This window comes from Anopheles gambiae, chromosome 2 (assembly GCF_943734735.2).
Source record: "Anopheles gambiae chromosome 2, idAnoGambNW_F1_1, whole genome shotgun sequence".
Lineage (NCBI taxonomy): Eukaryota > Metazoa > Arthropoda > Insecta > Diptera > Culicidae > Anopheles > Anopheles gambiae.
In genome coordinates this window covers 86464758-86484338 of record NC_064601.1, presented here as the reverse complement: position 1 = coordinate 86484338, position 19581 = coordinate 86464758, and the positions used below count along the sequence as shown (strand labels likewise).

Below are 19581 nucleotides of genomic sequence, written 5' to 3'. Positions count from 1 at the left end.
TGGTCTTTTGTCATAGACCAACTGTCAGCAATGTACTGAATACACTAGTTGAGAACGTCTCTATGTATGCATGGGAAAGCTTAATGAAGTTTTTCTGTAATCAAAACTTTACTTTCAGACCGATTTAACGATCACTTGCATTGTTTGTGCGAGTTTCGATATAAGCAAAACCAATTATTCCACCGGTTTTCAACCGGTGGGGAATTCTCCCCCAGGATGGGAAATTTAATTGCTTTGGGGGGGATTTTTGATCAAAATTTCGCTAAATACAATGGGTTGCAAAACGCTCTCCCTCCGCTCATGAACTTGTGAGGGAGAAATTAAATCCTACATGCACCCCACATGGGGGAAAAAGCTGCAAAAAGGTTGCAAACCACTGAATTATCCTAATACCTTGGCATAACTTTTCGAATAGCCAAGGTTTATGAGCTCTGTCGTAATGAATTATACACTATTTTACCTCTGGTATGAGTCTACTGAATGAAAACTGTGTAATGAATGCATAATTAGAATACAAGTTTAAAAATAAATAAAAAAAAGTTTTATAATTTAGAACACAAGGAACAATTTTAATAATAAAACCTCAGGTTTAAAGTTTGGGTAAGTTTTATAATTTAGAACACAAGGAACAATTTTAGTAATAAAATAAGACATGACTAAATTGTATGGAAAAACGTGACAACTATAAAGCAGAATTTCAAAAAAAAGTTGGTAGACAATCCAAGATCAACCAATGAGTTCAGACTGTATCTGAAACCAAACCCCGTAGGCTGTACTAAATATGTACTAAAATTGTACTAAAATCGGTCTAACACTCTCCATGAGTAGCACAATTTATTTTATTTAGTCCACTGTTGCATTATCAACATCGCAATAAGTGAAAGAAGAACAGGATGGTTTGTCTTGCCGAACAAACCATTGCAATTTTTCAACCGGTCAAACGCAACCAACATCTCCAGCCGATACCGACAGCTGCAATTACCTCCGGGATGAAACGAGTACTGTGCATCGAACTTACTATCCATTTTCTCAATCTCCGCATCGGCCCACTGCTTCTGGGCTAGAAACATGCTGGTTCGATTGCCGTCCTCTGTATTCATGGTTGCCTTCAGGTAAAATGAGCGGGACGCATCGTCATAATGCAAACGGTACGTGGTACTGTGGCAATCGTTCCACCTGTGCGCTAAACGAATCAACTTTGGGTCGGTCGGAAAGACATCGATGTACTGTTGGTCAGCGGGACCCGGCGCTATCGGGCAGTACAAAATGATGCTCAAGCGACGATTTTTGTACGTGATGTTGCTATTCACGCAGTCTAATCCTAGCGTGGAGTTGAAAAAGCTGTACGGTGTGTAGAACGAGCTGTCGTATCGCAGGTAGTTTAATGCACTGTGAACGTATCCAGCACGCTTGATCGGCCGGCCACGAAAGTCCAGCAGTGTACAGGATGGTTCGACGTACGACAAATTAATACTTACAAGCAGCAGAAGCAAACCGCTGCCCGTAACAAGCTGTATCGTAACCATCTGGGTGAATACCATGCCCGTTACTAAGCGAGCTGGATTTAGTACAACGCCTTTTATAGACTCCGGATGAGAAGAAACTTACAACAAGTTACTTCATACAAAAAGTTGTCATAATGAATCACGCCATGCATCAACTGTACAATGTATCTACTTATGAATGTCTCGTAAACAACAATTGCTTCAAATCAATAAGCATTCCCTGCTCCACGAAAGCATTCAGTATTTCCACGAAATTGCTTTTTGATTTCTCAATATCTTTTCAACGAAACGGCCAAACACTAAAGACGCTCCAGATTTTTCTACTTTACTTTTTTTTTGGTTTGCTTCATTTTTCTTTTCGCTTGGAAATAATTTCCTTCACCTTTGTCGCTGCAGCAGTTTCACTTGTTTTGTCTTAATATAAGTACTTGTTTGTTTGTTTTTTCTTCTCTCTCTCTCTTCTTGTGTTTTTTCTTGTTACTTTTTCACTCAATTTTTGTTCTCTGTCCAGTTTGCTCTGTCATTCCATCATTTCCCTTCCTTTCCTACTGCTTCTTCGGTTTTGCTATACTTTTCTCGCCGACACGCAACCACCACACACGCTTTTGCTCGTGCTTTTTCATACATTTTCTTCCGTTTACTTTTGTGTTTTTCTTGCTTGACTGCTCTTCTTCGTGTATATAAATTAAAATAAATACATTCTTTCATATATATAATAACACATTTAATCAACTGTTCCATTTGTGGGTCTGTGTTTTTTTGTTTGTGTATGTGTGCTTGCTAGTTTAACTCGTTCACTCAATTCTCGTTTCGCTTTTGTTTTTAACTTATCTCGTTTAAGTGTTGCACTTCTCGCACTATTTTATATTCCTTTCACTACCGTAGCGTTTTTAGATGTTCTTTCTTTATGTTATTTCAAACATTTCCTTTCCATTGAAAACTCCACATAATAAACTGATGTCGGTTTTAGTTTTTGTTCCATTTTCATGCGATTTGCTGCTTCACTGTCATTTTGGTGAATGAATTTTTAGTGTTTTGTTAGTTAGTATTGTTTTCTTTTCTTTTCTTTTGTTAATTGTAACTTAATATTCGTTTTTATTGTTTGCGAATGGTATTTTGGTATGACTTTCCGTACGGTTTAGCATGTTCTAGACAGACGGCTCGATCTACTATAGCACACTGATTTGCTGAAGAGTTTACGGTATAATATTCCGTAGGGGACAGCAGGACTAAGAATAAGATATCGATGTAACACAAGAACAGTAGCTGTCGTCCGACGGCTGAAGATGGCTCTGCATGGCTGTCAGTAATGCCAGCCCACCTAACACCACCAAACACTCATTTTAAATGATGCCGATGTACAGAACAATATCACCAAGAGAGTTAAGTTTTCTGTGACTAGTAATGGTTTTTTTTGACACTCTCGCTACAATCCGCGCGTTGTTTGGCATGCGTCACGTGTTGTGCTTAACACTTTACAGTGACAGAATTTTGCGAATGCTTTGGACGAATCATTACTCCGTACGCAACAACAATTATGACAAGCTTCGAACGATAGTTGATGTGAGCGTTCAGATCGATAACGTAAATTCACTAGCATCATGCACATTATACAAGCTTTAATCGAGGAAACGAGTGATGAAACCTCCCGCCATATTCCGTTTGATACCGCATGGTAACATTAACTTTGTATCGAAATCTTCATTTAAATTTAAAAAAAATAAACAGCCTTTAAAGGGGATCCTAGTGCATGGCGAACATAACGTACAAAAGCACAACCAGCAAACGTAAACACAACAAATAGCAGCTTGAACCGCCGCACTACACGTGCATTGAAGCCGTGTTGCATTTGCTTTGCTGCCCGTGCTGTATCATCTCTAAGTTTGCGCGTAAGGTTTGCATTAACAGGGAAATTAAATAGCTAGTTGCAAGTCAAGTTTAACTAATGACTGTTTGGATTGTTTGAATGGATGCTGCTGCATGCAGAGATATGCTCTCTCTTTCTCTCTCGTACGTTCTACATAGGGGTTTTAATCGTTTCTAATGCACGGTCTATGCTATTGAACCATTGCGCGGTTTAGATTAGTATGTGTGTTTGCTGTGGTTGAGTTTTTGTTTAAATATAATTGATCGACTTTACTGATTGTTTGCTATTAAGAATGCTGTCGTCTGCTGTCTGTTTGTGTTTTGTTGTTGTTGTTGTTTTCCTTCTTTGTTACAGTTCGTGATAAGTTCGTTGGCAAGTAAATAATGCATTTCCGTTTCCATCTAACTTTACGCTTTACGTTTGTTTACGTTCCGCTAATCTTATATAAGTTTTGCACTTACTACTTCATGGCAACTGATAATCCGGCAACACGGGTATTCGTTCTCTCTACATTCTTTCACCTCGTCGCACCACAGCACCACAGCTCTTCGGAGTTCCGGTATGCCTTTGTATTTAATATTATTAGTATTAGTATGTTTTTTTGTTTTGTTTTTGGTTATCGATCACACATTTCTAAGAAGCAGTAACTGAATTCTGGGTTTCATCACACAACAACAGCTTTGGCGCAAATTTGGTTAGTTTCTCGGTGTTGCAGAGTAGTTAGTGTGTGAGTCTGTGTGTGCGTGGCATTTTTCCCTTTTTGCTTTTCACTGTATAGCATTTTTGTTGAAATCTTTTCACATGGAATATATCTCTCTGTTTTTTTATCCTTCCCTTCATCTTCAGCATAAAATGGGTGGTCCTATGTGTAGCTTTTTATTGCTGTTATGTTGTATTTCTTTTTTTTTTTTTTTGCTGCTCTGTTCGTACTACAGTTTGCGCCTCCACTAGAACTTATTTCAACGTAACGACTGTTTATCCATGCGCATACCAACCACACGCCACACACACACGCTCACTCCTTAACATGCATACATTCATTCCTTGTTCATGCTGATCATACTCTTTCTTTATTGTTCAAACACTATTCGATCGTTTGCACTCATTATTCACACTCGTTCTGTTCGCGATTCTTATTCATAGCCATCGATGCTTCCCGCTATCTTCTTTAAACACTTCTTTATAGTTAACATAGCGCGTTTCCTCTCATCCTATTACTAAAGAGTGATGCTCTCGTTATTGGATTACTCTTACAACTGATTAGATCGATACCTATAGCTTGTTTGCGCTTTTTTATCGCAACACTTTGCACGCTGTTTGCATACTTATCACATCCTGCTGTGATACCTTTAGTCACTATGACGTTCCGTTCCCACTTTTGTTTGCTCCTTTTGAACAGTTTTGTTGGTCCTGCCTGTAGTTTCGATTTCGCGCTTTCTTTTCCTTCTTCTTGCACTTCTTCTGATAGTTAACGAGCCTGTCCGATACACACGATTGATTGTGTTAAAGATCAGCAAACTAAGATATTTATACTGTTGCAAACTGTAGCTCATCCGAGCCTGTTACGTTCTAAAACGTACCATCATCATTAACACTTTCTCTCGCCTCTCTCTCAGGCTTGCTCTACTTTCCGTCTCGTAAAGTAACATGTCTTGAAAAGGATAAGAGAGGGTTAGGTTGCGGGAAGTGGTGCGTATTCCTTAATATGTTTCCTTTCCTAAATAAATGTCTCATTCATATACATTGTCACGCTTCCGCTCTTAGTGATTAACTTGTTTGTTTGTTTGTTTGTCTGTTTGTTTGTTTGTGTCTTTCTAATGTTCTCTTCTATTAGTCGTTTGCTGCCTCCAATTCGTTATAACAACCTCACGTACCTCACCCCACACTCCAAGAACACGAAACACGATAGCTCTCTGCCTGGGAGGGTGGGTGCGAGGTTAGTAGGTATGCTAGCCGGTGAAGTAACTATAGTTGTTGCATTTTCGTAGCCGATCTCAGATCAGCACTGATCACATTATACCCCCTCTCTCTACCTTTCTCTCTTTCTTTCTAAAAGTATATGCTTTACCTTCTGGTATGGTTGGTTTCTAAGCTTGCGTATTTGTCCTACTGCACACGCACACACACACTGCGCCGTACTCTGCTGTTTACTACGACGTGTCGGATTTATAGTAATGTATATGAATACGCACCAATTTCTGCTTCCCGATGCATTGCGTGTGTGTGTGTTTGTTCTTTTCATTCCTCTTATCGAAGCGATTTATTCACCTTGGCATTGCTGTAGCTGCTGCTGTGCTGTGGTCGTGGTGTGAATTGTCGAGATGCTAAAAAGAAGAGGGACGGTGTAAGCGTTACTCAAGCAACAGATGTCATCAGTACTGCATAATGTCACTGTCAATGTCATACAAAAATCTGACTGAAACAAAATCCATGTCACGTACTCAATTGTGATAATCAGAGGTGATACTCAAAACGATTGGTGTGATCAATGCATGCTTTGTGACATTTTGCGACCAATGCTTGGTCAATCACTACGTCATGACTTTTTTTAGTGTGATCAGTTCTGAAAAATGTCAGTGGCATAGTCATGACATAGTCCGGCTGAAACAACAACAAAATGTCAGCGTCACGAGATGATACTGTGATGATCAGAGGTGAGACTCAAACAGTTGTTGCGACCATCACATGCTCGGTGACATTGTGTGCAACCAACTCAGTCACTTGGTCGCGACATTTTCTGTCGGCGATCCTCACTATAGTCATGGAAGATATAAGGTGCGTGCAAGTGGTTCCAAGAAACAAAATCGTTTCTTGCTCTGTTTGACCCGACAGACCATCTGTTGTTATGAACCAACGCAAGATGATTCACATGAGAACTGGATTTAATGATGAAAACACAGAACGAATTTTATAGCAAATAGAAAGAGAATTATGTTGTCAAAATTAGGAATAAAGAAAACTCTCTTCCGTTACTGCATCCAAGCGAACAAGACGTGTTTTCTCTCAGCTCCGAACATAACCATAGTAATTTACAACACCATCAAACCAGACAGAGCGAGAAAACATGCTCATTTTGCTGCTTGGGACGACCGCACGCCAAGTATATTCCAAGAACGTTCGTGATTATCACCGACAGAAAATGTCGTGTTCATGTGAGTGATCAAGAGTTGAGTGCGAAACAAAATGTCATTCAGCATGTCCATCGACTCAAACAGTTAGCCTCACCTCCGATCATCTCAGTTGTGTACGTAAGTTGATTTGAGCTTTGTTTCAGTCATGAGTGTTGGTGACCGAAACAGTGGCATTTGACAACCAGAAAAAGTCATGATTGTGCTTGTGACGACATTAAGCTCAGCTTGTGAGTCAGAGTTTCGCGGTTGACTCAAGCACTCGCATGTCGTGTTCGGCATGTAATGACGCACTTTCATTGAGTATCAGCAATGAGCATCAAGCTACCACGGATATGTTTATTCTTTTCGTTGGTGATTATCTCGTGACACTTATGACATTTTGCAGCACTGGATGTCATGCATTAGTGGCTCTACTTACCCGGCATCACCATATTCATCGTCGGATAGACCCCGGCAATTGGACGTATTTCATTAGGAGGCGATCGGCGGCTTTGTGGCAATGTTAGCGATGGCTAAATGGGTGGAAGAAAAGCGTTTCATTAGTACCGGAAGCCCCACAAGAACTATTTACCCTTCCCACTTCTCCTCCTCCCCTTCCATCTCACTTACATAATACGCCTGTCCGATTTTGACGTACGACATTCCGGTCGCCGCATTGATCGGGATCAGCTGCTGATGGTACGGTTCGACAGCGGCCGCAGCCGCCGCCGCCGCCGCAACCGCTGAGTTGTGCATTACGGCGGCGGCCGGCATCGCGTGCGGATGTCCCGCTCCGTGGCCACCTCCATTTCCGCCCGACCCAGAACCGGCCGCTCCATTACCGCCCCCGTTGCTTCCCACGCTGCCACCTCGGTGCGACGGACCGTTGCCCGCGTAGTAGGACGATTGGCCAGAGTGGCCCACCTGCCCACTACCACCAGCCTGTGCCATCGACTGTCCTCCACCCGCGTGGTAATAGTGTGTGGCGCCCCCTCCACCGCCCGGACCACCGTGCTGCGCTTGTTGCGGCACACCGTGTGCCATCGACTGGCCGCCACCACCACCGTGATGCGGATGATGCTGCCCGTGCGGCCCCGCCGGATGTCCCGGATGATGGTGGTGGTGCAGTCCACCGTGCTGCTGGGCAGGTTGCTGCTGCCCGCCGCCCGCCGACACCACCGGATGGCTGCCCGCGTGATGGTGAGACGTCGGTGTCGCCGGATGGTTGCCGGCTCCGCCGTGTCCGCCGGCGTGATGGTGCGCGTGGTGCGGCACCATCGGATGGTGCGACTGGGACGCACCGTGCTCGTGCACGGAAGAAGACGTAATACTGTTCGGTGAGCCGTTGCTCTCGTTCGAGTTCGTGCTGGGCGTGTTGCGGCTGTTCACCCCACCGTAGCTGTTGCTGTTGTAGCTCCGCTTCAGGTCCAGGTTGGGCGGTTTCGAGGAGCGATTGAGGCGTGCTTTATCGCCCGCCAGACCGGCGGCGTTCGGTGCGGTCGCCCCCGGCACCACCATGCTCGGTAGCGTCGGTATCAGCGGCGGTTTGTTGTTGTTCGAGGAGTTGCCGTTCGCCGGTGGCACGGCGTTCGGCTGGCCCGAGCCATCGTGGCGGTTCAGCTTGCCCGACGGCGGCGGCCCCAGGATTAGCGGTCCGTTCTGGTTCTGGTTATTGTTCCCTGTATTGTTCTGTGCGTAGCCACCCTTCATGCCTCCCTGCGGCTGATAGTTGCCTCCGCCGCCCGTGCTGTTCGGTGTCATTTGCCGTCCGTTGGTCGATGCGTTGTAGTTGAAGTAGCTGCCACCGGTTGGCCCCCCGTTGGAACCGGCCGCCGCCGCCGCCGCCTGGCCTCTCGGCTTGTAGCCTCCCCCGTTGCCCGGCTTCCGGTCGTCCGACGACGCGTAATGGTGATGCCCCGCGTATCCTCCGCCGCTCGCCACATTCGGCATGATCGGGGGCGTTGGAAAGAGCGGCATACCTTTGGGCGTTGCACCGGCCGGCACACCGCCGTGATGGGGCGGCAACGACAGGGGCAGCGAGAGCGGTGTGCTCGGCGTCGACTGGGGTGTGGGTGCGTTTGTGGCACTGTTGTTGCTGTGGTTGCCACCGCTGTGACTGCTGTTGCTACTGCTGCTACTGCTACTGCTGTTGCCGCCACCGCCTCCATTCGACGGTCCGTTCGTGCTGGAATAGTGGCCACTGCCTCCCTGCTGCCCCTGCTGCTGCTGCTGGTGATGATGGTGGTAGTGTGCTGCTGGACGGTGCTGCCCTCCGCTGCTGGCGGACGAGTCGGCGTGCGGGCCGGAAGCGGCGGCCGCCGGATGGTGAGCGCTGGGATGGTGCTGCGGTGCACCGGTCGGTACCGGGTGCGGATGGAATGATGCGGCAGTGGGTACCAGTGTGCCGGCGGGGGCCGCAGCCGGATGGGGATGGGTCGCCATCGGGCTGGCGAATGGAAGCATGTTCGGGTACAGGGGCTGCGGGAAGGCGGCGTACATCGGGGCTCCGGTCGCCGCCGCCGACGTGGTGTCGGGCAGTGGTACGGGAATATTCGTGGCGAACGGTGAGATCGGCACGGGCGTTACCGAGGCACTGTGCGTGGCGCCGCCCTGCGACTGGCCGTGCCCACCGTTCTGGGGCGGTGTCGTGTTGCGCTTGCCCGCCATCGGTGCCCCGGACGGGCCGGGCGTGTTCGTCGGTACGGTGGCCGTGGTCGTGATGATGCCCCCGGTGCCGGGCGTTTGCGGCATCGGCGGCGGCATGAGTATGGACGCACCACCAACCGTCGACGGGACGGGCGTCTGAGGAACGTAGTAAGTGATTGGCTGATTCCAGTAGTTTTGGTACGTAGCACCTGCGGGGAGGAGGAGAAGAAGGAACAAAGGAAGTCAATGTTAGTTGTTTAGTTGTATAGTGGTAGGAGCTCGGAATCGGGTAAGTTCCGTGTTCGTAATCAATTTTAGAGCCGATTCCGTTGATGGAATTGATTCCAATTTCGGAGCCGATTCGGAAAACGATTCCGGAACCGATTCCGAAGTAGACTCTGGTGCCGATTTCTGAGTCAATTCCGGAGTAGATCCCGGAGCCAATTCCGGAGTCGAATCCGAATCCAGAATCGATTCTGGAATCGGAATCGGCTCCGGAATCAAAATCTGTTCTGAAATCAGAATCGGCTCCGGAATCGATTTCGACCTTGGAACCGCAATTTGCTCCAGAAACGGAATCAGAATTGACAGAATTGATTTGGAATTAGCTCCAGAAAGAGAATCAGTTTCATGAGAATCAAATCTTCATGAGAATGGATCGTTTACAAGTCAATTTGGATACTTTGCGGCAATCAATATGTAGCATAATCCCGGACCCAAACGCCTATTTTAATGGAGATGCCGAAACTGACTCCGATTTCGAAACTGATTCTGATTTCGGAGCCATTTCTGATTCTGGAACCGATTCTGGAACAGATTCTGGAGCGGATTCCGGAGCCTATTCCGATATTAGAGCCGATTCCAGAGCCAATTCTGGAATCGATTCCTGAAACTGATTCCAGACCTATTATCGATCGGAAAACTTCGAAGCTAGCCAGAATCGGTTCCGACGAAAACTTCATTTTTCCCATCACTAGTGTTGTAAACTGTGTTGTTGATGAAGCGATGAATAACAAAAACCAACTTCCTGCCCTGCCTTACCATTGAACGGGTATCCTATACCGATCGGATAGCTAATGGGATACTGCGAAAGCTGGCCGGCTGCTGCGGCCGCTGCCGCGGCCTGGGCCGCCGGGAACTGGTCGGACGAGTACATGACCGGGTTCTGGTACAGTGGCGCACCGGTGTACGCTGCGGCCGCTGCCGCACTCTGCGTGTACGCGATCGGATGCAGCACGGTCGAGGCGGCACCGGCCGGGGCCGAATAGATCGACGCGCCCGGCGTCGAACAGAGGCTTGCCTCGCGCTGCTGCTGCTGCGGATCGTACACCGGCACAAAGTACCCGCCGGACATTTCGGCCGGATCCATTGCCGTGGGATATGTGTAGACCAGCGACGATGGTACCGCGTAGATGGCACCGTCCGGCTGAATAGAAGCAACAACAAAAAAAGCGCGTGTTTAGCAGCGAGTCTCGTGCAACGTAATCCTCACTGCTACCTACCGCAGTCTGATATGTCGTCGTGGACAGGCCCGGTGTGCCGGTCGCATACACGGTAGTACCCGGATGGCCACTACCACCACCGTCGTACGTGACGGTGTACGCACTGACGCCCGCACTCCCACCGCCGTTCGGTGTAGCGCTGGCACTGGCGTAGCTCGTTAGCGGCACCACCGTTTGGACCACGTTCGCCACCTTCACCATGTCGTTCTTCTTGTCCACCTCCTCCTGCCCACCGTCGGTTGGCGTTTCGCTGCGATCCTCGTCGTCGTCCTCGTCATCGTCATCGTCGGCGGCGTCTAGCGTGCTGCTACTACTGACAGGATCGTGTACGTGCAACAATTGTACAGCAGCACCCAGAGCCGGATTATTGTTGTTGTTGTTGTTGTTGTGGCTGGTCGGGTCGGTTTTACCGAGCGCGTCCAGCGTGTCGCCGAGATCATCCGGTTCGTCGCCGGTCGTTTCCGCCACCTCGTCGATCAGCGATCGGTCCTCGTCCAGCAGCGTTGTAGTGTTGGCAGTATGCACCAGGCTTCCACTGTCACTCGGGTTAGTACCGTACTGAATCTGGCGAGTGGAGAAAGGAACATGTTAGTGAAAAATCTATGCATTTTTAGCTCCAACCTGCACGCACTTCGTTCATATCGATTGGCTGCAGTTCGCTGGCCTGCAGCATGGGACTGGTGGCTTGATGTTTCTGCAACTTCAGCGCGCCAAGCTCGTTTGTGGTTTGTGAGATCTCTTCGCAGAGGCTTGAATTTTCTACAAACGACCAAAAAAGAACATATTTAACACGAATTTCTAGCAAGGAAGCACAAGAAAGCAACACGCACCATCCATATCGGGATTATCCTTAACGCTCAGCAACTTTAGGCCGCCGCCACCGGTGCCACCACCACCCGCATCGTAGCAACCGAGCTCGTTGACCACCTCCTCCGCGATGGTGGTCGGTGGTGACGCCGTCATCGTCATAATGGTCGTGACGGCCCCCGGTCCATTGTCGGTCGGGATTACCGTCTGCAGCCCGCAGTCGACCGACTTGCCGAGCACCGGCCCGTCGATCGAGCTTTCGAGCGAGCTGCTGCTGTTGAGATTGTTCTTACTGTTGAACGATTTCTGCTTCTCAAACTTTCGCTTCGACACTTTGCCGCCGCCCGCAGCTGGCCAGGGACCACCACCAGTCGCCGTCGGAGGCAGATTGGAGGGATCGAAATGGTACAGCGAGCTGGATAGGATGACGAAACACAATAAAAGATGAACGTTAAACCCAATGTCATGCCATGGCGCAAGGTGGCCACCCATCTCTTACCCGTCCTGGTTTACGATTGGCTGGAACGTTTGCGGATCAATCAGTACGCTGCCCTTAGGCACGCTTGCCATATCGGTTACGGCCCACATCACGCCGCACGTGGCCGACGGGGATGGTACGCACGGTTCCGGTGTGTGGTCGCCGCTGCCGTAGCCGGTCGGGGACGGTGTTACCGAGTCCGAGCGGATCGATTGCGTTTTGTAACTGGAAGTAAGGTACGACCTGCGTTTGAAGGCAATCGTTACTCATCGGTCGATCGGGAAGCCTCTACCGGACGCTTCGGGATGGAACGAATGTGTGAGTGCGTTGATGGGCCGAATGACTCAGACCGAGTGAATGAGTTCAATATTTGGAGCGAATGAGTGAACTAACTCACCAGAATGATTTGTTTCACCTAATTTGTGATTTAACTCTCCGTGCCAACTAGCAGCTCACTCACTGCAATTTTACTCATTCGTGAGTTTATTAACTCATTGGAGAGTTGAAATAGCATGAATGTTTTAAATATTTGCAGTGGCTAGCCATACTAAAAAAGATGTTTTTTATTTACCCTCGCACCGTGATTTTGTTCTGTCGCAGTGCTGCCAAATGACACAGTTTCAGTCACCCACACTCATGACTGAAACGAAGCTCAAATCAGCTCACGTACACAACTGAGATGATCAAAGGTGAGACTCAAACAGTTGGTAAACCAATCACATGCTTGATGACATTTTGTTAGGCACCCCACTCTTGGTCACTCACTTGGTCATGGCATATTCTGTCGGTGATAATCACGAACATTATTGAAATATACTTGAGGATCGTGTGGATCACCGACTGAAAATGTCGCGACCAAGTGACTGAGATTGTTGCACACAATGTCACCAAGCATGTGATGGTCGCAACAACTGTTTGAGTCTCTGATCATTACAGTATCATCTCGTGACGCTGACATTTTGTTGTTGTTTCAACCGGACTATGTCATGACTATGACAATGACATTTTGCAGAACTGATCACAATAAAAAGTCATGACATAGTGATTGACCAAGCGTTGGTCGCAAAAATGTCACAAAGCATGCATTGATCACACCAATCGTTTTGAGTATCACCTCTGATTATCTCAGCAGAGTACGTGATATGGAATTTGTTTCATTCAATTTTTTATGACATTGACAGCGATATTTTGCCGCACTGCAGGCGTGTGCCTCCTATTCAATACAAAAAAAAACATTAAAGCTCAAAAAAGCTAGCCAACTGAAAGATTTAAAACATACATGCTGATTTAACTCTTCGATAAGTTGCTATGCTCACGAATGATTTTAAGCGCAGTAAGTGAGTTGCTAGTCGGCACGGAGATTGAACTCTTGAAGTGTGAATCCACCAGCAATGTTAACTCACCATTCCAACTCATCAACTCTGAGTAAAATCACTCTAATCACTAATCACTAGGTGCCCCAACTGAGATTTTAATGTTAATTACGCCTTTCAATAGCTTTAAAGCCACTGATTCTTCAACATTGAATCCTGCGACCGACCACACATCACATCGTTTCATCCTTAGGCGGATTTCCGGTTAGTACCTTCCACAGAACACCCCCTCCTCTACCGAATCTCCATTCATCGACACAAACACTCACCCACTGCTCGACGGGGACAGCCTCCAGGGCGTGTTGGTGCTGGCGTTAGAGTCCTGCTTCGTGAACAGCCGGGCACCGGCACTTTTGGTCGACGTTATCGAATCGCCCCGCAGCAGCGATGCATTCTGCGACGATCCGCCATAACCACCGAAGCTGTGCGATTTCGAAACGCAAGGCCGCTCGTCCGATCGTCCCTCAATTGACTAAAAGCAGTAGGGGGGGAGGAAAAAGGGAGTGAAATTGTTAACACGGATTGCACCAACAGCAACAGCGGCAAGCTGCACGTTCAGCTCGACTGAGCGCGCAAGGTGATGCGGTAGAGCATGCGGCCTGTGCAAGCCGTCTACCAGCACACACCCGTCGACGACCCGTACCACGGATTGTACTTTCAGCAAGCGATTGTTCTGCAGTTTCTGCTGGTGCCGGACAGCATGGACGTCAATCAGCGTCGGGCCGCCGCCGCCACCACCAGCAACACCAACACCATCGGTCGATATCCACTGCCACTGATCGGACTCGGAATCATGCTGAAAGTCCTCCACCCAATAGAGCACGACAGTGGGAGGTTGTGAACAGAAAACGGGGAAATTGGAATGCGGATGGGGATGATGGGATGGGGAGGAGGGTTGATTTGGAAACATAAACCACGGGAACCATAGAAAAAGAAACAAGAAAGAAGAGAGAAGAGAGAGAGAATGGAAAAAAGGAAACGAAACTACAATACACCGTACATTGATTACACACACAGCGCCTTATCCTAAGCACAGGCACACACACACAAACGCTCACACATTCACACAGGGACACACGTACAGCAGCACAATAAAGGGAAAGGGAACAATCTGCCCCCACCCTCACCCGACGCTCTTACCTCACGGTTTTTGAACAGCCTCCGCTTCGACTTGTCGTACTCTTCGTCCCGCTCCTCGAAGCTTTTCGCCTTCCGGTCGAGCATGCCCCGGTCGGGACAGTGCAGCAACCCGCTACCACCACCCCTGCCACCCCCACCACCACCGCCTCCTCCTCCATCTCCCCCGCCGCCACCACCAAACCGGTGGTACTCGTCGAAGCTGTGCGTGTCCCGCTTCAGGATCGACTTGCGCGGCTCCTCCGAGAAGCTGTCCGAGATGAGATTCTTGAACCGTATGTCCGGGATGCGGGTGGCCGGCGTCACCTCCGCAATCACGCACTGCTGCGTCGCGTCCACGTTGTGCTCCATGCCGAAGTACGCCGCGACCCGGTGGATCAGCATCCGGTTGTAGGAAGACATGGGCGGAAACTTCATCTGGCTGCGGCTCCGGTCCATCGCGAGCGACAGCAGCTCCTTCTCGATCTTCATCAGCATGTTGCGATCTTTGAAGTTTTTGTTCAGCGTTTCCTTGAAGAACTGCAGCAAATTCACGCCGCTTTGGTCGGTGAACGGGTCGCACAGGCTGTCGCGCGACATGAACGAGGCCATGCCGCCGCCGCCGCCGAGGCCACCGCCACCGCCATCGACGCTGGACGAGGAGCCACCGCTTAGGTTCTTCAGCCGGGCCGCCTTATTGCCACCCTTGCCGGAGGCGCCGCTGCGTTTCTTGCCACCGCTCGGCGGCGTCGCCGTTGGACCAGTGCCCGCCACCACACCGCTACTTCGCATAAGGCCATCGGTCGGACTGTCGCACTGTATGTAGCGCGTTTCCGTTTCGTGCGAAAACTGTATATTGATCGGACCGTCGGTGGCGGCACCGTCCTGGCTGCTGCTGAAGTTCACCTCCCGCTGCTGCTGGTGCTGGTACGGACCGTGGCGGCCATCGCTATCACAATAGTTGCTGCTGCTGTTTGCCGGTGACGTTGCCGGCGAGTGTTGCTGCCTGTCCGAGGACGCCGTCGTCGGTTCGCCGCCCATCGCCTGCTCGCCAGACACGAGATGGTTGTGGTTGGACGGATTGGTCGGACCCGCCGGCATACCTCCGCCACGGCCCGCTCCCCCACCGTCCGGTGTGTCGATGCTACTGCCACCGGGCTGCGTCGGTGAACCCACCGTGCTGACGACAGTCGGCGCCGCCGACAGCTGCTTCGTAGTGCCGGTGCTGGTCGCCGTCGATTTGTCCGTCTCGCACACCGCAGCGGCACCGTTCGCTTTGCCGCCACCATTGTTTTTCACGCTGCCATTGCTTTTCGGGTGATGTTGATTGCTACCGTTGCTGCCGGCGTTCGGATTGAAGGACGTCTTCGGCGGTGTCAGCTTCGGGAAGTCTAGGTCCAGCTGACTTTTGCCACTGGTGCTGCGCTGCTCCTCCCCACCAGCAAACAGGACAATGTTCGGCGAGCCGTTGCCACTGCTGCCTCCTCCTCCACCACCTCCACCCGGTCCGGAGCTGTTGTGTTTGGCGAGCGAATCGGTGTCGCTCATCATGGTGGATGCCGATGCTGACGCGCCGCCGTTTCCTCGCTCGTGCTGACTCTGGGGACCATTGCAGAGGGTGCCAATGTTGTTGTTGTTGTTGTTGTTGCCGCTGGTACTGCTGCTACTGGTCGCAACCGCGTTGGTGGTTGTGGTGGTAGTGCTGGCAGTGGTCGTGTTGATCGTACCACCCGTACTGCCGCCGCCGCCGCCGCCACCGCTGATTGGATTGCTGCTGCTGCTGCTGCTGCTGGTGGTGTGCGTATCGGATGGTGATCGCGGCGTCGGTGTTCGGGGCGGCGAGGTTGACTCACGCATCGCGTGACTGCGGGTTAAATGCTTGCCTTTTCCACCAGCAATCTAGCGATCGGGACGAGAAGGAAAAGAAAAGATTGAGCCGTTAGCATTTTGTGAGGATTGGTTTTTATTTTGTTGATCACTTAAAAATGGTCAAAGATTCTTTTGAAAATTGGATAGTAATTAAAAGCAAAACGACTAAATCTATACAAATAAATCATTTCAACCTTTGCCGAAAGACAGATTTCCATACGCCCACCTCGCTTATCGCCCCTAACTTAATTGCTTTAAATCTCGTAAACGCCTGTCAAGCAGCAGGGGTAAGATTTATCACACTTTGCACCCAACCCATCGGTCACACCTTTCTTTTGCGCAGGGAAAAAAAACCCCGACATCCGCCTTCCACTTTTTCCAACCCAACCAAAACGCTCCATCCGGCCAAAGCGCCACTTGTAGCGTGACATCCCGAAGGCAACATTGAAGGTTAATTAGTAAGCCCTCAACCTAGACCATCCGGACCGACCGACCGACCGCCACCTAATTGCTACGCATTCGCCACTCTTCCACCTTACATTTTCTACCCTCCCACTTCTGCCCCGGTTTTCCCTACAACCCTTGGTTTAGCTCTGGAACTGCTTTGTGATTGGGTCAGGGTAAAACGATCTTGCTATCTCACTTCCACCCAGACGGACGCTGGCAACGCAGAGTGGTAGGGAGAGTATGCAAAATGTTTTCCTTTTGAAAAGGCAAAAAGAAAATGCAAAACCCGCTTTCCCTGTCGGCGTGGGATGTTACCGTTACCGTGTGCTTAATTGTCACTATTATCCAGCGGTTAGCCTCGACGGTTAGCCCGACGAAACATGATAATGTACAGTGTGGGCGTTATACGCGGGATCCTCGAGCGGAGCGGAGCGCGACCGTTTGATCCTTGCTGTGTAGCCTTAATATTTAATTTTAAGGCTACACATGAAATTTTAGCTCCGATCACATGAAACCGCCGCGACAAATTGAGTTCTATTTTCATCATGGGGAGCACGCAAATTCCAGTGAAAAATTTAATTAGTTGGACATATTAACTTAAAAGCACAAATGTGTGGCATCAGCACAATGCTAAACGCACCTAATTTTCATACAAGAATATACTCTTAACCAATTACTCACTTTTGCTCGAGAACACTATCGGGTGTCACGTTTGTCAAATTTATCACCGCATAGATTATTCACAGGACAACGAAAGGCGCTACTGATAGTGTCTTTTCCCAAACTTCTTGGACATTGTGGTCCAACCCCGACGTGGCTTTCGACGACGACAAAAGCGGAAGCAACTTTACTATCGGATTAGTTTCCGAATCACTTTTCTAACCGGAAGGAGAGCAGCATTCACATTGATTAGTGCTAAGCTGCCCGTTTCATGGCATGGCAGGAGGTGACCGGTGGTGGTGGTGACCGACCAGTCAGGGCCAAAAATTATGGCCCACGTGGAGAGCGTGGAAAACAGATTAGACAGAACATATTTTACTCCCACCTATTTTTCGGGTTTCTGTTCCTTCCTGCCAACAAAAAAAAAGTCAGGGAGTGGACGAACTCCTTACTTTGTAGCCGGCTGGACCCTACCTACCCCAGTACCGGGAAAAGCAAAACTTATCCGATTAACCAACGCGCCGACCTAGCCCAAAAACAAGCGAGAACGCTATCAGCCAAGCGTGGAAAGCGGTTCCGGTCCCGATAGCACCGACCGCTTCCGGGGCTCTCCTTTCACGATAGATTAACGCCGCACAGGGATGGTAGTGTGCACGGCCGTGAAAGGTCGATAGCGTGAAAATGTGATTCGAACTTTGCTTTGCACCCAAACCTGCCCCAATGCTAATGAATGTCCCCCCCCCCTCCGCTCGCTGTACACAGAAGAAAATCGTGCTGGGCTGGCTGGAAAACGTCTTTCGCCAACTTACAAAGCTTCACGCCTTCACCTTCACCTGATGAATAGATATTTGTCTTGGTTATCCATTAATTATTAATCATAATTCAAACACAAAAGCCCTCAGAGAGTGCTGACCTTCAAACTGACACCTGGAGAAAATGATACCGACTCATATTCAAATGAGCATTGCCACACGAAACCGCGTCCTACGCGTTTTCCTGTCGGAAACAAACCGCGCAGAAGGGTAGCGCGCAACTTTTGACTTCACTTCCTAAAAGTTAATGCCACAAATTCACACCAAACGTTTGCGGTGGAAGCCATTAGCAGCGAGAAGCAGAGGGAGAGAGAGAGAGAAAGAGCGGGCGTCAATAATTCGGAAAGCTTTCGCGAAGTCAACCTCAAGGTACAATGGACAACTGGCGGCCCCCGCACAGTCACCGATTTCCCCCTTCTGCTGGTACCAAAACTAAAAGGTTATTAAAAAGGTCCGGAAAGGTCAAACCCCGTGGGGCGGAAAACGCGACCTGCCCGGGGAGTGTCATGAATGCCGCCGTGGCGTGGCAAATCACACGCCACTAAATCAATAAATTCCAACCTCCCAACCGGCAGGGAAGAGGAACGCGCATTCCCATCTCCCCGACACATTCGGGGTCCCCGACAGAGTGTTGACCTTCTAGCGGGCGCCATACTTACAAAAGCCACCACAGCCAATGGCACCGCAGTTCATGGGGTAATATCGAAGGCTTTCGAAATTCCCCCTTCATTTCCTTCGCGATGATTGCACACGGTACAGTACCACCATTTGCTTTGCAAAAGAAATTTTGCACACCGGCAGGGCCAACACAAACTGAGGAGCCGCGGCGGTTTTGCTTTGATTATTATTTTACCCAAAACTCAACTTTCACCTCCCGCACCAAAACCCTTGCCTAGGCAATCAAATAGGGGGGTGAAATAAATCACACAACTAAACAGCCAAGACCGTGAACTTTAGGAAAATGTCAATGCCAGAGTACAGTATGTGTGTGCGTGTGTATGATTGCTTGTTTTTCCTGCCCCATCGCTCCTCCTTTTTGGAAGGGAGGCAATTGGATAGCCTTCAAACACCGCGGAAAGTATCGAGGTTGAAAAAGTTTACATGTTTGGTGGGTTTTCACCCTCCCCAGGATCGACGAAAAGTATCGTTTTTCTCTTGGTGCCTTCCAGTAGTATCTAAGCATTCAATTATCATGTCCCGTTGCCAGTGTTTTGCTGTCATTTGCTGTTTGAAAACATAAACAAGCTCTGGCGTTGTTTCGAAGCAAGCTCGGTGTTGCAGAATTGCATACTTTTGACATATTGGGGCCTTAAATTCTATTCATGTACGGACTAGCAATGGCTCAATTGAAAATTTGGCGAAATCGGAATGTTTTGAATCTGATTTCTC

The 19581-nt window shown here is 49.1% G+C and overlaps 1 protein-coding gene across 5 annotated transcripts in view; it reads right to left on the bottom strand.

Annotated features, from left to right (window-relative positions):
* Positions 1-1814: 1814 nt before the first annotated feature.
* Positions 1815-19581, bottom strand: part of LOC1276282 (protein encore) — a 68294-nt gene continuing 50527 nt past the window's right edge. For 3 of the 5 annotated variants that reach the window (XM_061641332.1, XM_061641328.1, XM_061641329.1), the window contains 11 exons: positions 14429-16303; positions 13932-14084; positions 13558-13760; positions 11937-12158; positions 11461-11852; positions 11262-11389; positions 10631-11194; positions 10170-10554; positions 7113-9337; positions 6922-7015; positions 1815-5696 (listed from right to left, as the gene is read on the bottom strand). In XM_061641332.1, coding sequence (XP_061497316.1) covers positions 5620-5696; positions 6922-7015; positions 7113-9337; positions 10170-10554; positions 10631-11194; positions 11262-11389; positions 11461-11852; positions 11937-12158; positions 13558-13760; positions 13932-14084; positions 14429-16303 — 6318 coding nt within the window. In that variant the 3' untranslated portion in view covers positions 1815-5619. The remainder of the gene's footprint in view (positions 5697-6921; positions 7016-7112; positions 9338-10169; positions 10555-10630; positions 11195-11261; positions 11390-11460; positions 11853-11936; positions 12159-13557; positions 13761-13931; positions 14085-14428; positions 16304-19581) is intronic. The other 2 variants (XM_061641330.1, XM_061641331.1) reach the window with 2 other exon arrangements.